Source organism: Microdochium trichocladiopsis (assembly GCF_020744255.1).
Source record: "Microdochium trichocladiopsis strain MPI-CAGE-CH-0230 chromosome Unknown B0I36scaffold_18, whole genome shotgun sequence".
Taxonomy (NCBI): domain Eukaryota; kingdom Fungi; phylum Ascomycota; class Sordariomycetes; order Xylariales; family Microdochiaceae; genus Microdochium; species Microdochium trichocladiopsis.
The window spans coordinates 59,973-75,739 of NW_025763561.1; the positions used below are offsets into that span (position 1 = coordinate 59,973).

Sequence of the window (15,767 nt, forward strand, 5' to 3'; positions counted from 1 at the left end):
ACCCCTCGTACCGCCGGGACCATAAATAGCAGACTCTTGCCACCGCCTGTCGGGAGTACAACGATTAGTACGGAGCCGCCTCGCATCTGCATGATCTGAACCATGCCCTGCTCCTGCTCTGCCGTCCTCCAGCGCGCACCGGCCCCGATAATCGACTCGAGCCCTTGCTGGATCCGGCGCCTTATCTCTCCGACAGCTTCCGGGAGTAGCTTCCTCTGCTTCGGCGGTTCTGAGCTCGGTTCCGTCGTCCCCTTGCTGCCCGGCGGTAGTGCGCCCTCGTCGCCGGACGATTCGACGTCCGTAGCCTCTCGCTTTCGCTTCCTCGTCCGCTCCTGGGCCTTGTCCGGCGACTGACCCTTGCTGCCCCGGCCATCCCAGCTCAGATACTGGTGCCAGAGCCGGCTGATCTCGCGGTAGTTCGCTACCATCTGCGGCTGTAGCTGCCCTGGGAACTGGATGTTGATCGCGTAGTGCGCTCGTGCCATAGCGCTGCTGTGTGTCGCCTGCAGATCCCAGATCAGCTCCGTCCGGCCCCTCTGCCGCTGCTCGCCCGTCGCCTCGTCGAATTCCTCGTCTTCCGGCCCGAACCCGTCCTCCCCGACGCCGATCTCGAGCTCCTTCTGCTGTACGATAAGCCCCTGGATCGTACGGCCTAGCTCGATCGCTAAATGTCGGTACGCCGAAGTGCCTAGTCCGACGCCGAGATAGCTAGCGGTAGCTGCCTTGAGCTCCTTCGTAAGTACCTCCGTCCCCCAGCGGCCCTTACGCGCGTCCTTCCAGAGCCAGTGGTGCAGCGAGTCGGACGGCTTTCGAGCTCGTGTAATATCGACTAGCATCTCCTCGAACGGGACGAGCCAGACTAGATAAGCAACGAGCAGCTGTCCGATCCGTTCTGGCAGAAACCGTGCGACCTTACGCCCGTATCCGCGGATCGACTTGGCCTTATCCCGGTCTGTAACGAGCATAACCTGCCCGTCGAATACGTAGACGCTCCGGCTGAGCTGCTTCGTATCGAGATACCGTACGCTCGTAATCTCGGGTCCTCGCCCTGGCTGGCCTCCCCAGACGTGCGTTAGTAAGAGCAGCTGGCTCTTCAGCTTCCCTATCCCGTTCAGCCACTTCTGCGACCTCTCCCGGTGGTACTGTTGCCGCTGGTACGACCATAGCTTCTCCGAGACGACCTCGGCAACGACGCGTGGCCCGGCTCGGAGCCAGCTGTTCTGGGAGCCGGTAATAAACGACCTACCGTCTCCCTCGTATAGCATAGTGTCGCTGATCCGGTCGAGCCTGATCTGGTCTAACAGAGCCGCCGATCGGCCGTAGAGTAGCCCGTCTAGCGTCGATTCGGCTGTCGAGACGAGCCCCTGGGCCATCCGCCTAAAGTCCTGGACCTCGATCCGGAACCCGTGAAGCCGGAGCGCCTGCTTCCCGTCCTCCCAGATAATCCGTGCCGTCCCGCCCTCCTTTACTCGGTAGCCTTTCCCGATCGTCATAAACCGCGTGAGCGTACTGAACGGGTTGTACGAGCCGTCCGCGATCCACTGCCGGTAGCCGTCTGTAAAAGCGTCGAGATCCTTTCCCTGTAGCTGGCTGGGCCCTTCCTCCTCCTCTCCGTCCTCCCCAGTAACCTCCTCCTGGATCGGGACGTGCTCGAACAAGTACTCGAGTAGCAGTACGCGGCTGCACCACGCCAGACCTGCTAGTAGTGTCGTGAACTCGCTTGGAGCCCGGAATCCTGCTCGGACTGGGTCGATCGCGAGCACTGTAGTAAAGTGCAGTAGCGGGTTGACGTACGGCCGCACCAGTACCCGCTGCGTCAGCGATACGATACAGAACGTGAAAACGGCCTCGTCTAGATATTCGTTATCGTCGGTCTCCTCGTCTTCGTCGCTATGGTCGCCGCTGTCGCCGCCGCCTACCCGGGAGCTGCTCTCCTTCGTAAAATCGAGAGCCTCCGTGACGGCCTCAAGAGCGGTCCACTACTGATCGGTGAATTAGACCTAGTGCCTCCTCCTCGCCTCTATTCGGCTAAGCCAGAACACCCGTACGCAGTAGCAGAGATAGCGTCGCCAGTAGCTTCGGTACTTCTCCATTGTGTGTACCTCTTGCTTAACGCTAAACGGCTGCGCCTCTGGCCGGTTCGGGTCGCGGCTCGCCAGCCAGCAGAGCGTCTCGACGGGTACCTAGCTGATCCGTCGGCTGCACCGCTCGATTACCCTATCGAAGCTCTGCCCTAGACGTACGAGCGCCGCTTCCAAATCTTCCCTCTCCTTCCGGGCAGTCCAGCTCAGCTTAGCCAGCTCCTTCGTCGTTAAGCCCGGCTCCGCGGTACGGCGCAGCTCGGCCATATCCTTGCCGGCCAGATGCGCCGCCCAGCCCATCTGGCGGACCCAAGGCGACTCGAAATCGACGCCGGCCTCGTAGTCGATAATCCGTGCTCTCTTGGCCTCGTCGGCTGCGACGTTAGCTTCGTACGTCTCTATGTGGGCCTTCCAGTCCGGGCTCGGGTTCTCCGGGGCTGGGGCCGGGGACGGAGCTGCCGGTCTAAGCTCGAGCCTCCTCTGTCGGCCGGGTTGCCCTAGAACCGGCGCGTCTACGACCCAGTACCGTATTAGCTTTCTAGACAACGAGAACGACTGTAGTGCGACCTCTAGCCAGCTGCTCTGGCTGTCGTGTGCCTTGTCTAGCCTGGCCCGTTCTGCGCCCCAGTGCTGTAGCATCCGCTTCCCGTTCGTCGTTAGATAGCGGCACGCCGTACAGCGTAGCCCGGCCTGGATCGTGAGCTGCTGGATCGGCTCGCTGCCGTCCGCCGGGAGCTCTGCTGCGTACGGGTCTTGCAGCCCGCCAGTGCCGGCTACTGTCTCCGCGAGAGCCCGAGCTAGCTCTAGAATCCCCTGTAGCTCGTCCCCTTTAATCTCGTGCGTCTTCCTAAAGTGCTGAGCGATGTTCGGCCCGGGTCGGATCGCGGCCTTGCAGTCGGCGCATATAAGAACGCGCGCCGGCTCGTACAGCCAGATCGCCGCTGCGCCCTTATCGGCTTCGTCCTTCGTACCGTCTGCTGCTCTGCCTGGCATAGCTGTCGTCGTCCTTTCTCTCCGTGTGTACTGTACTGCTGTCTTGCTACTGTCCTTCCTTACTACTAAACTAGCTATACCTACCTATCTCCCCACGCCTCTCTTCTCTAATACCCCTTTTCCTCCCGCCCCCGGTCCCGTCATACGCGTTCCTTTGGCGTCGCGTTTGACTTTCTCCTACCTACCACCCCCCCTGTTAGGTTAAGCCTGGGGTTGGGGGTTGGGGGGGCCATATAAGTGGGTCCGCCGTCCTTAACCCACGGCCCTTTTCGCTGCGGGAGCAAGAGACCGCCCCACAATTCCCCCCCGGCTGCAGCCAATCGCCGCCCGGAGCTGCACACCGCGTCCTCTTGCTCCGCGGGGAATGATGGTCAGGCAGGTTCTCCCGGGAATGATGGTCAGGCTGTTGCCGAGGTGGGAAGCGGGAACTTTTCGTTTATCCCAGATGCTGGGATGATTGTGAGTACTTGGTCGTTCTAATATGAATACTGCTTCATCGGTTCTTGCCCAAGCGTCGGAAATGCTCACAAGAGGTACTGCCAGGGAACCGTCTTTATCCACGCCGTCGCCCACCTCCAAACAACATACGCAACGCGCTGTACTCTAGAGATCACTACCCCTCTCTCCGCCCGGCTACGTACAACGCAAGCCACTGTTATTAACGGGACTATAACGACTGAGGCCAGCGCCTATAACACACCTACGCACAATGTGCTCAAGCTGGACCTGGGCAACCTACAGTACGGGCAGTCCCGAGACATATACCTCGAGTACTATAGTCATACAGGCAGTCCCTTAACGTTGGGCCAGGTTGTCGCCGGGGAGAAGAAGGCTAACCGGAACTTTGACCCGAAAACGGCGGTCCTGAGCACGAGGCTGGAGTACTTGTTCATGAAGAATAAGCTGCGCACCGTGGCGGCGGAGAAGTCACTTGTCCGGCGGCTCCCTCCGGCTCAGGAGAAGCAGGACGCCGGCGAGGGCATGTCCGCTGCGATGGCAGCGTATCACGTGTCCCGCGCCCAGGTCTCCGCGTTCCTCGCGTCGTTCTTCAGACCGCATCCGCACTCCGGGTACACCCTGGCCTTCCAGTCTCGCGATCTGTCCCAGAGGCGCGACGAGCTCACAAAGCTCATCAAGAACCTTCCCGCGCGGCAATACCTCTCCCCCCCCTCGCCCCACTCCTCCACAACGACCACCCGACTTCACCAGTCCCTCCTCGCCGACGCAGAAAGCCAGATCACAATCGCCCTGTCCAGCGAGCAGTACTTCAGCACCTGGTCCATGCCGTACTTTGCCTCTCTCTCCCACGCCCATTCCCGCCAGCAGTGTATTTCATTCAAGGATCCGGGCCTGCAGGGCTACAACGATAATCCCTTCTTCCGCCGCTGCAGGGACGAACTAGACACCGTATTCGAGCGGATCGAGCCACCCGCGCCGTCGCTAGCTGCTCCTCCTAGATACACACTGGGGGGCAGTAGCACGCAGTACAATCACAGCCAGAACAACGATGCTGGCCGGGGACACGGCAGCTACGGCCGCCACGGGACAAGGGCCGCGATAGCAAGTGGCTTCTCTAGGCCTGCCCACATGATAGCCGCCTACTTCACCGGGTCCCACGCTGCACCATCGACGTCCTCGGGCATGCAGACGCCCCCGCCAGCGTACGCCCGGTTTGAAAGCAGCCGGCCAAATATGGAGGCTTATAACAACGTCGACGCGACGTGCTTTGCGGGTTCGACGCTCGTGGGGATCGCGGCCGCTGGCGGTAGTGATTATCACAGTGAGAGGGCAGTGGAGCTACCGATCAGTAAGATCCGCCCGGGTATGGCGGTTGTCACGCCCCTCGGGCCGCGACAAGTGTGGTGGGTACTACAAACGGCGGTACAGGACGCCGCGCTGTATCGCATTAGTGGCGGGAGAGAGGGAGGAGGTTTCGGTGGCGGGAAAGAGGGTTTCCTTGTGACGGCTTGGCATCCGATTTGCATCGACCTATCGCCGTCGGCAGCTTCTCCCTCGACCTCAGGAGGAAGTAATGGCTCAGAGAACGCGGCGAACTGGACATCCCCTGCACAAATATCATCCAAGGACGACATAGTCACGTACACGGGCTACGTGTACTCTCTGATGCTTGAGCCCGACGCGGACCCGATGGCTCACGCTATCCTCGTAAGCGGACAGAAAGTTCCCGTCACAAGGTCTAGCCGTCAGTCTGCAGCGCAGGGTGCGAATGGGGTCTATACGGATAGCATAACACGGGTCTGGGGCGTCATTCTCTGCCACGGCCTCACACCATCTACTCGCAACTCCAAGCACGAGAACAACCACGCAGACGGTTCGTCAGACGCTCAGCAACACGACGCTCGCACCCACGCGTTCTTTGGGGACTACAAGATCGTCGAGAAGGCTCTTCGTAGTCTCGAGGCCGCTGAGAGGGCAACGTCTAGTAGCAGTGATCTTGGCGTAGTGTCGAGCGCTGGGCTGGTAAGGGATGAGCATACCGGTCTTGTCCGTGGGTTTCAGCCGCTTTGATCTGAGGCGGTATGCTACTAAGATCATACGGAGAGTCAGGGTCGAACTCAAATATAGACTTTTATTGTATACATTAGTACTTGCTTTGCGTAGAATTTGGGCATTTAGAGTCCGTGTTACAATTGTGGAATTGAAGTACTGATAAGATAGCTGTTTATAAGGATTTTACTGCCTTTACTAATAGCCCTCGCTACGGGCAATCTCAAAGATATAGAAAACTACTAGTGAAACGGTAATAGGCAGCTAACTGGGTGTGACGACCAACCAACAGGGGACGGTTGTTTGAGCAAAGAGGCACAAACAACCAGGCCGCACGATCGGGCCAAGGACAAGGGCAGATCATGCGGCAGGACCGTCACAGGTTTCTTACGTAATCACGATAAGGATAAAGGGGGCGGGTACGGTACCACCGGTCATGCGTACGGGCGTGACCATCACCTCGCCAAGCATGACGGTCACCACCAGGGAACTGACCGTCACGAAGGAAGTCAAGACCACGCCAAAAGGCGATGAAGGACAAAGGGTTATATAGCTTGGAGGATCTCCTTGACCAGACAGTCACTACCTTTGTACTTCAGCGATCAATCTAAGTATCATTCTCACACATCACTTGAACCAGTCACTCAATTGACGAGAGTGGTATCTCTTCCAAGAGACACGGCAACACCCAGAGAGAACGACATTCGACAGGAAGTGATATTGCGACGGCTCTACCTACCCGCAGAACAGCAACCCACCGAAGCCCGACCAGACGGCTGACCCCGGAGGTCGGATCGTGACACGGAGGTATTGGGCCACATTTGCAGCGCCTATATGCCCTATCCAAGTCTTGTGGCTCTGCGAAGACCTTAATATCGTACAATACGATATTTAATATATTTAGTCTACGATTCGGCCTTAATCGGGTTATTTAGTATTTTCAAGACCTAAGGTAATAGTAGTCTAATAGAGGAACCTAGTAGTATCGGCGTATTAAGCTGGGGCAGGTGAGGAATGATCTGATCATGGGAGGAAATAACCCTAAAACCAAACCAAACCACCAAAAGTGCCCAGGTTGCGGTGGTGTCGTTCCACGGCAGAGTGACCTGACGAGGGGGGCCGAGACAGGTCAGCCTTATTAACAAGAGAGGGGAGCCAACCTCTCCTCGGGGAGTGAGAAACCCCAAGAGGGAGGATTTTTGAGAGGGGAACTTGGTGATCTTCTACAAGACATCACCCTCGAAACGCTTGTTCTTTTATCTCGCAATTGACACATAATCATTCAAGTTCCTCACTGAAGTAAGGAGCACTGCAGGCGCCCTCGGGTCCTGCAGTCTTGCTACCTAGTGCGGAACATGCTGATCATGGCTCTGAGAAGAGGATCTCCTTGTCGCAAAGTGGAAAAATGACAGCTTGAATTATGACTGTGTGTGGGTGATGTCTGCGGAAGGTGTCTATGGAAAAAGAGAAAACGCAGTCTAAGTACATGAACCAGAGTATTGTGGGCCCTGCCTTTGTCAGCCTGGCCGATCCAGCCCGGCCCCATCACACCATCCTGCCAGAAATTGACCTCATACGAAGAGGACAGTATCGTACGATACATAATCGACCTAGATTCGCGATCGTTTCCGCCGCGCTTAAGTGGCGTGCGAGAAATGGCGGATCGACTACTCCGCGAACGCGACGCGGGACGCGTCGGGACGAACTGGGCCTCAACCTTCGTACGACGACGACCAGAGCTCCGTACGCGTTTTAATCGAAGAATCGACCACCAGAGAGTCCTCTGCGAAGATCCGGACGCGTATCGCGCGTGGTTTGAGCTCGTCCGAAACATAATCGCGAAATACGGGATCCACGATGACGACATCTATAACTTCGACGAAACGGGCTTCGCGATGGGCAAGATCTCCGCCGAGACTGTCGTTACGACCTCCGACCGACGCGGGAGGCCAAGAGCCGTACAACAAGGCAATCAGGAATGGGTTACAGTAATCCAGGGTATCGCGTCGTACGGCTATTCGATCCCACCATATATCATCTTCGCGGGGAAGGTCCACCTCGACTCCTGGACCGCGAATAGCCCTCTACCGGCCGACTGGGTAATCGCGCTTTCAGAGAACGGCTGGACGACGAACGAGAGAGGTCTAGAATGGGTAAAACACTTCGATTTCCATACGAAGAGTCGTACGAAGGGCACCCACCGGTTCCTAATCCTCGTACGAGGAGGCTAGAGACACGCGCGCGACGCTGTGGCGTCTGCGGCGAGCCCGGTCACAATGCACGTACGTGTCAGAAGGTTGAGTCTGCCTCTGGAGAAGAGGATTTCGAATAGTTTCAATTGATTTAAGGCGTTGTGGTTGATTTAACTTACACATTATCGTACGAGCACCTGGAAGGTGGCCCGCTTGCTTGTATGGCCCGCTTGCTTGTGGATTACGTTATTTGATCTGCAGCCTCAATGTTTCGAGGGCGCCCAGTTGGGCATTAATGACAGGCCCCAGCGTGTATAATTGCATGTACTGTACACCTTGCACGTCCCAAAACAGCACCTCGTGCGTCCGACAGTCAGGACGGACTCCCCACCTGTGTCGTGCTGGTGTTGGTCGTCATCGTCCCCGGCGACCTGCTGCTAAGCCCAGCTTGCACCGCCGCCTTCTCATGAGTGACACCATACCCGTTATCGTCGTCCATGAAGTCATCGCCCCCCTCTCCCTCCGAATCGCTGTCCGAATCGCCCTTGATGCTCATGTACCGCTCGACCAGCTCGCTGAGCCGCTGGCCTTCCGGATCCTCGGTGATGCTGTGCATGCTCGGCGGCCAGCGGCTGCGCACCTCGCGGATCTGCATGTGGTGCGCGGCGTCTGGCTCGATCGTGATGCTGACCTCCTTGTCGAGCGTGTGCAGCTCGGCCTCGGCCTGCAGCTCCGCCGGCCCCTGCTGGAGGAGCCGCTTGCGCAGCAGGCACAGCGTCGTGCGCGAGAGGTAGCAGCTCTGACCCAGGTCCCAGAGCCCCTTTGCCGCGAGGATCAACGACGAGCGGATTGCGTCGGACCGCGGGCCGTACGGGTTCGCCTGCAGCTTCTGCAGGTTCTCGAACGCCATGAGGCTGAGGGGCTGGATGACGAAGGCGTCGGCGACCTCGAAACCGTGGCGCAGGTAGTACAGGCGGAGCAGGGTCTCGAGTCTCATCAGCGCCGCCTCCCGGCTGAGATACGGGTCGTAACCGTCGGCGAATGGGCCTGCTTGTAGGAATGGGCCGTGTATGTTGATGAGGACGTTCTGGTAATTTATGCTACAAAAATGAGGTGTCAGTGGTGGGCGCCCTCAGCTGGGGAGGGCGAACAGGTCGGGACGGCGGTCGGAGACTCACTGTAGTAAGAGGTGGCTTGGTAACACCGACTTCTTGGCATTGAGCACTCTTGGCAGAGCATTGTACCAGGCCTCGAGGCGGTAGTTGAACATGCTGGCCTGGTGGATCGACAGGTGGCGCGTTGGTGTATGATCGCCATAACACGCAAGCAGGATGTCGTTCGTGATGACTCGGATTGCTGCTCTTGCGTGGAACAGTTGCCCGAAGCTGGCGGGACACAGTCGGTCTCTTGTCGGGTACTTGAGCCACACCTCGCTGTACCAGTCTGCGTCCGTCGTTGGATCTGGGAGTGGGATGTCCGGAGGCTTGATCATGAGCGGAGCATCAAACAAGAGCAGGCAGTGCAAACTACAATGAAAATGTCAGCAACCGAATCAGCACATTGGGACCTCCAGTGGACCTACGTTTGGAACGTAAAGAGACACCACGCTGTGAAATCTCGCGCGTCTTGTTCTCGTTTGCTGTACTGCCTGGATGAAGGCGATCTGTATGCAGGCGAGAACAATCCGAGACTGTGTGCCATGGTCACTGATTGCATTGTGTATGCCCAACCGAGTTTGTCCTGGCAGCACATGTTGTGTATCACGTTGAGAACCGGTCCGGCCTGGATGGTGGTGAGCTTGAGCTTGTGCGCCTCGAGCTCCCACAGCCGCTTGGCTTCGTTCATGAACTGGTAGACCAGGCCCTGGGGGTTCCAATACTCATAGCGCTTTGGGATGGCGTTGTAGCAGATCTGTTGCGTTGGATGGTCAGCACTCAGTCCTGCAAAAGTAGGTCTGAGGAACTCTGCAAACGTACACAACCCATGGCCAAGACGGAATTGACTAGAAGCCGCGAGCAAAACCGATGACGGCCTTCCACCATGTCCTTGAGGAAATAGTCCTTGTGGAAAGCCGGTAGAGACTGGTACTCGTTCATGAAGTAGGCAGCAAGGATCCTGCGCATCAAGGCATCGTCTTTGCTGACGTTGGTCCATTTTGATGGTTCGACGGCATCCAGGAGCGGATCCACGACGGCGGCAGCGTGGAAAGGCTTGAGGTACATGTCGCGGTACGCCTCGAACGCGACGTCGATGGTCTCGAGTGAGTCGTGGGCACCAGAGTTACGCAACGAGCACTCGTAAACCAAGGAGTTGAGGTAAGGGTTGTCGAACTCTGTCACAGTGGCCGGCATCTCCCGCCGGTAAGGAAACTCGTACCGGGTGCGGGACTCGGGAGTGAGCTTGAGCTGCAGCAGGAGATCGCCATCGTTGAAGAGGTGCAGGAGCGTGTCGGCGCCATCTGTCTGCCTGAGGCGGTCGAACAGGGCCCTGGCCTCGGGCAGCGGCAGCGTGGCGAGGAGGTCGTAGACCTTGCGGTGGGAGGACTCCTTCTCGTTGAGCTCCACGCACTTGCGCTTGAGCGCCTGCACGCGGGTCTCACCTTTCGAGGCCGTGTCGTAGACGCAGTCGACGTTGCGAGCCTGGCAGGAGGTGCACTTGGGACGGCCGCCACTACACTGGCGGGGAGGGTGTGATGTCAGCAGGGCGGACGATCCTGCGGGTTTCTCAGACTCGACAACACCGACACCGACACCGACACCGACACCAAAAACACCATCAGCGAGATGGAGGACTCACCCGAGACTTGCGGCGGCGACAGGCGTGGCAGGCCGCGCGCGCGGGGACTCCTGTGCGACGGATCATGCCCTTGAGCATGGGCGTGTCGTGCGCCGGGTCTGGGCTTAGGGCTGGGAGCAGCGGGCGCAGCAGAGGCCGGCCGTGGGCGTCGGCCTGGAAGGCGCCGCCGGTGCTGTTGATGGGCTCCATGACGACGCGAGATGTCATGCACGCTCGCCTGGCAGCAGCGACATGTTTTGAGGGCTCTCTGGGACGGGATCAGAGACGGGCAGGAGGACAGGCAAAGAGGGGGCGGCAGGTGAGCAGTGGCGCTATAAGAGGCAGCTGGCTGGGTCTCTTTTGATGTGGTGGTGCTGGCAGAGGTGGACGGGATCCCGAGCGGCGAGATTGCAGTTGGGCGAGTGAGCAACGAGCATGCATGGCGCGAGCTCAACCTTAATCAATATCGTGGCCGGAGGCGGCTCCGACGGGCGATGTCCAATGCTGGTCGCGGCCTCCTCATCAGTCACTTCCAGGTTCCGAGCCGTCTGCACTCTAGGCCCGGGGGCTGAAGTCCAGGCAGACCAGCGAGCACCTGCAGGTGGAGAGCCCACAGGGAAGCGAGCCCATTGGCTGCCACCGGGCCGGGGGGGCCCTGGCCAGCCTGGCAAGGTCTGGCGAGGCACCGCCTTGTGGCGATAGCGCTGACCTCGGGGGGGGGGGGGGGGGGGGGGGGCAGCGCGGGCAGTCTGAAGGCGCACTCTGGGACACTGGAGCTCAGGCCGGCCTGGACCCGGGCTCCTCATTGGCAGCTGCAACAGCCGCTGCCCAATCTTGCACCGATAGTGCTGTGGGTGTCTTACAAATACAGCTCAGCAGCGAGTGCTGCGCTGCGCTTGGAGATGGCCCCGAGTGGAACTCGTATGGACCCAGCCGGCGCTCAAGCAAGCATCGGGACTGAATTGACCCTGGACTCTCGGAAATATCCCTCCACATGCGGCTCCGCCAACAATCCCATCTGCGATGTGACGGGCCAGCTCAGAGCTCCCGCATCCGCCTCTTCTTGGTTTGGAAAGTACAAGCACAATGTTTGCCACCAGTATGTCCTGTTTGATCGTATGATGAATCGTGTCCTTTGTAACTACATGTGTTGTGCAGCAGGCGAGCGGCAGGCTGCGTCCGACTTGCGTGATGAACAATAGGGCCCACTTCGCCTCAGCAGCACGCCCCGCTCGGTAGATGTGATGTCGCCCGCTGGCCCCTGGTCTCCACCTGGCCATCCGCCATCCATGCCCTGTGCGGCAGCTCCAGCTCATTCGGGCTGCTTGCTCGCGGCACCCTCCTTCTCCATGCCCTCGCAGCCCGTCACCTCGCCCAGCTTCTGCTCGACCTTGCCATAGCCATGTGTCGCGTCCCGCGCCTCACCGGCCGCCTTCATCGTGTCCACCGCGCGCGCCTTGGCCTGCTCGCCAGATGACTTCCATGTGTGGGACCCCGAGATGTCACCAATCGCAGCCTGCAAGGCGCAAGGCAGAAAATTTCAGACTGATCAGCACAACATGTCCACGATAAGAGAGTCATATTCCCTGAGCTGCCAAGGAGGGACTTCGGATGGCGGGCAGCCCTGTTGGGGGGTACAGCCGAGGACAGCTTACCTCTGCGGCACCCTTGACGTACTCGGCGTGGCCGCCGACGAGCGAGGGCTGCTGTGTTGAGTTGTTGCCAGACATGATGATGCTGATGGGGGTGGTGATGTTGGGTTTGTTGTCTTCCTTGCGTGACTTGTGTTGCTGATGAATAAAGTAAGCCGAATTGACATAGATGTCTACTCTTGTATATACCCATCTTAATGGCAAACGATGACCTCGAGATGCTCTCTTACTTGTTGTCATGCACATAGAGTGCCGCCTGAGCACCCTGGAGCTCGTGACGTAATCATGGTTCAGCTCAGCTCCGCCTGACGTCACACTAGGCTCATTGAGCAACAGCTCCCCAACTGCAATAATCATAAACCCGAAGTTGCTGGCATGGCCAGGCTATTAATCACATGAGCACGGCTGGAGACTGGCACCAAGACATCGAACTCGGCATTGGCAACAGCTGGAGTCATCCTGGCTATCTCTTGGCGATGGCCGAGAACTGAAAAGGACAGCCAGATAACCGAGGATAGCCTGGCCAATCTCCGCGCCCAATGCGCATTCGCATGTCAGCCACAACTCATATCGACCGTGTCACCCAGCGAAAGTCTTCGGCACTAGATTGGATCACGATCGAACGCACCGCAGGGTGAAGTCCGAGGCCATAAAGAGTGCGGCATTCGGGTCCTGCTAAATAGGTCTCAGCAACATATCACATCGCCGAGGTTACTGCATTCGTGACCAACGAGTCCTTGTCAATCGCCGCCAATCTCTCTACGACCTCCGATTTTTTAAAATGGCGACTGGTGCGGCAGGAATATACACGACGCAATTTCTTGCGCCGCTGCTCCGTGAGTAACGGCTGTTCTGACAGACACTTACCTTACACCAAAGTCTATGACACCAATGACCACAGACACTGACTCTCCTGCCACAACCAGCCGTCACAGGAGCGTTTGCACTCCCCTTCGCGGGCTACTTCACGTTCCTCAGCCTGCGCGTTGTCCGCCGCAGACTGCACGAGAAGCACTACGTCGGCGACACGTCGCCCACCTCAACCGCGGCCGCGAAGCAGGACACCACCAGCAACAAGCTCGCCAACAACGAGCTCTACACAGACGTCCGGTCGCACCTGAGCTTCATCGAGAACGTGCCCTTTGCGTTGACCGTCGCCGCCATCGCCGAGCTGAACGGCGCGCACCCGACGTACCTCTCGTGCGCGCTGGGCGGCCTGCTCTTCTTCCGCGTCCTGCACGCCGAGCTCGGGCTCAAGGGCGACGATGCCATGGGTAAAGGTCGGCCGATCGGGTACTTTGGCACGATCGGCACGATCGTCGGGCTTGCGGCGTATGCGACGGGCTTGACGAGACAGTTCTGGACGAAGCAGCTGCAGTAGACGAGCTGCAGATGGAGCTCACGATCGCGAGGCCCTTCGGGCAGGGCGATCGGGTTTCGATGTAGAATAGCCTGCGTACTTAGACTTGCGAGCATATGGCGACAGCAGTGAATATAAAGATTTACTCGCACCTAGATCAAGGGGCCTCTTGACACCGTCATTTATGCTGCCATTTCATTCCAAGGCCCCGGTGTTGACTACTCCGTATCTCGACAGAGTTGGACCTATAGCCAGTAGGGAATGTGCGTGATGCTTCGCTGCGCGGGTAGATGATCCGTTCCTGGTGTTTGTGAGACAGCGCTAGCCGCTCAAGCCTGCACCGTCGAAACAAGCCCCCGGGGCTCCGGTTTAGCTGGCTCCTGCCCCTGCAAGGCAGACCCCGGCCTGCGCATGTGCCAGCGCCAGGCGGCCCCGCGGATGTCAAGGATCGCTGTTTCCGCCTCTCCGCGCTCGTGCCTGCCTTGTCACGGCCTGTGCTTTCGACAGCTCGACTGTGACCCTCATCATCGCATCTTCTTCTCTGCCAACTCACACCACTTCTCGAACGCATCAGCCATCTGCGCATGGCCTTGTTTGTGAGGATGTAGCCTCACTTCTGCCAACACTTCCCCAGAACCCTTCTCTAAGACACCCGACCACGCCACAGGCACCGCCTTCCCGTGTGCCGGTATCGCAGCTGCTTCTCCAGACGCTCGTCCGCCGCAGCCATGGCATCACCCTCCAGCTCTCTCCAGTCACCACATTCCGGCCGGTCATCTACGTCGCAACACCGCCATCAGTACGACTTCACCGCCGACTCAATACCCATTGAGACACTCGTGCAGTACCTCCTGGATGCGAAGCGATCGCTGTCCTCCATCGGCCTCGTGCTCCGTGCCAACGAGCTCGTCCACAATGCTCGCGTCGCCCACGAAGAGTCCGTCATCCTGGCGGCACAATCTAGTTTCCTGCGCCACGGCATTAGCGACCAGGTTCGCATACTCCTCCGCATCCGCAAATCCATGATCCGGACCTACGACAGTGGCAAGCGCGAGTTCAAGCTTGTCATCAAATCTCTGGATGCATCCAACTCCCGGCTCGAAGAGACAATGGCCGTCCTCCGCAAGCGCATCGTTGACAAGGCCTTCAGACCCCCTGGTGAGGAACCTCGTGACCTGCTTGACTTTGTGGATGAAGCTCAGGTTGATGCCATGAGGGACGCCCTCAAGGAGAATATTGCAGCACTGCAGGTAGGACCCTCTCCCTCCCGCTCCCGCCGCTGATGCGGTTGCTGACAGAGACGAATGTATGGTAGAGCACACAAACCTCCTTTGATGGCGATCTACTTCGACTCGAGACCGACCTACGAGACCTCAGCAAAGCTCTGGCCCCGATACCCGCGCCCGAGTCACCGTCCGCTTCCGCTGATCAGCAGTCGCTTCTTCATCTGCTCGAGTCGATGGTCAACAACTCCCATGCGATGGCTGAGCTGCTTGCGTCACTCACCAAGCATTTCGACTTCTGTGTCACAGCAGTTCGGACCACCGACGGAGGCGCGGATTTGGCTCGAATAAAAGCTGCTGAAGCGTCAGCGTCGCAAGGCGGCACCGAAGACGTATCAATATCAGGGGTTATTGCCGACCAGGAGAGTCATATGGCAGGCCAATTCGAGAACATGACACACGAGGACAGGGCTCAAATGCTTGAAGTGCTTGTCCAGGATGCCTCGGAGGTAGAGGATGTCTTGCAAGAATTGACTGAGAGAATCCAGGAAATGGAGGCCGAGGCGGCACAGCTCGACGAACAAACGAATCGCGTAAAAGCAACGTATATGGCAACACTGGACGGCTTCAGAGTGCTCGAAGACATCGGCTCTCGCCTCAGCAGCTATGTGGCTGCCGAGACAGAGTTCCGACATCGTTGGGTAGAAGAGCACAACACCATCGAAGACAAGATGGAGGAGATGGGGCAGCTGGAGGCCTTCTACGAAACGTATGCCGGCTCGTATGATGGGCTCATCCTCGAAGTCGAGAGACGCAGAGCCCTGGAGGACAAAGTCCTGTCCATCTGGAAGAAGGCCAAAGACAGTATCGACAAAGTTGTCGCAGAAGATCGACACCAGCGAGAATATTTCCGCCATGAGGTGGCCGAGTACATCCCCACCGATCTCTGGCCTGGCATGGATGCGCCCATGCGAGAATAGAGG

General features: G+C 58.5%; 7 protein-coding genes across 7 annotated transcripts; 3 read left to right on the forward strand and 4 right to left on the reverse strand.

The window, feature by feature from the left end:
• Positions 1-2,765: 2,765 nt before the first annotated feature.
• Positions 2,766-3,074, reverse strand: B0I36DRAFT_257826 (uncharacterized protein; the record flags this gene model as incomplete). The annotated part of the gene is made up of 1 exon (XM_046151042.1): positions 2,766-3,074. A coding segment is annotated over one exon (309 nt), but the record flags the coding sequence as incomplete, so codon positions are not given.
• Positions 3,075-3,473: 399 nt separating this feature from the next.
• B0I36DRAFT_58786 (Hh protein intein-like-domain-containing protein) lies at positions 3,474-5,875 on the forward strand. The gene is made up of 2 exons (XM_046163062.1): positions 3,474-3,533; positions 3,618-5,875. The coding sequence occupies exons 1-2, from the start codon at positions 3,528-3,530 to the stop codon at positions 5,601-5,603; spliced, it is 1,992 nt and encodes a 663-aa protein (XP_046003986.1). The 5' UTR covers positions 3,474-3,527; the 3' UTR covers positions 5,604-5,875.
• A 279-nt stretch (positions 5,876-6,154) lies between these two features.
• B0I36DRAFT_342140 (uncharacterized protein) lies at positions 6,155-6,411 on the reverse strand (the record flags this gene model as incomplete). The annotated part of the gene is given in 2 exon segments (XM_046156057.1): positions 6,155-6,311; positions 6,322-6,411. Coding segments are annotated over 2 exon segments (192 nt in total), but the record flags the coding sequence as incomplete, so codon positions are not given.
• Positions 6,412-7,900: 1,489 nt separating this feature from the next.
• B0I36DRAFT_300418 (uncharacterized protein) lies at positions 7,901-10,636 on the reverse strand (the record flags this gene model as incomplete). The annotated part of the gene is made up of 5 exons (XM_046152023.1): positions 7,901-8,874; positions 8,953-9,300; positions 9,357-9,685; positions 9,751-10,449; positions 10,571-10,636. The coding sequence occupies 5 exons, from the start codon at positions 10,634-10,636 to the stop codon at positions 8,148-8,150; spliced, it is 2,169 nt and encodes a 722-aa protein (XP_046003988.1). The 3' UTR covers positions 7,901-8,147.
• A 1,175-nt stretch (positions 10,637-11,811) lies between these two features.
• B0I36DRAFT_342146 (uncharacterized protein) lies at positions 11,812-12,298 on the reverse strand. The gene is made up of 2 exons (XM_046156058.1): positions 12,205-12,298; positions 11,812-12,065 (listed from the first exon to the last, which is right to left on the reverse strand). Exons 1-2 carry the CDS (start codon positions 12,277-12,279, stop codon positions 11,862-11,864), a joined length of 279 nt encoding a protein of 92 aa, XP_046003989.1. The 5' UTR covers positions 12,280-12,298; the 3' UTR covers positions 11,812-11,861.
• Positions 12,299-12,555: 257 nt separating this feature from the next.
• On the forward strand, positions 12,556-13,728 carry B0I36DRAFT_342149 (MAPEG family-domain-containing protein). The gene is made up of 2 exons (XM_046156059.1): positions 12,556-13,037; positions 13,128-13,728. Exons 1-2 carry the CDS (start codon positions 12,983-12,985, stop codon positions 13,580-13,582), a joined length of 510 nt encoding a protein of 169 aa, XP_046003990.1. The 5' UTR covers positions 12,556-12,982; the 3' UTR covers positions 13,583-13,728.
• Positions 13,729-14,289: 561 nt separating this feature from the next.
• B0I36DRAFT_257636 (autophagy-related protein 17) lies at positions 14,290-15,764 on the forward strand (the record flags this gene model as incomplete). The annotated part of the gene is made up of 2 exons (XM_046151031.1): positions 14,290-14,811; positions 14,877-15,764. The coding sequence occupies 2 exons, from the start codon at positions 14,290-14,292 to the stop codon at positions 15,762-15,764; spliced, it is 1,410 nt and encodes a 469-aa protein (XP_046003991.1).
• Positions 15,765-15,767: the final 3 nt, after the last annotated feature.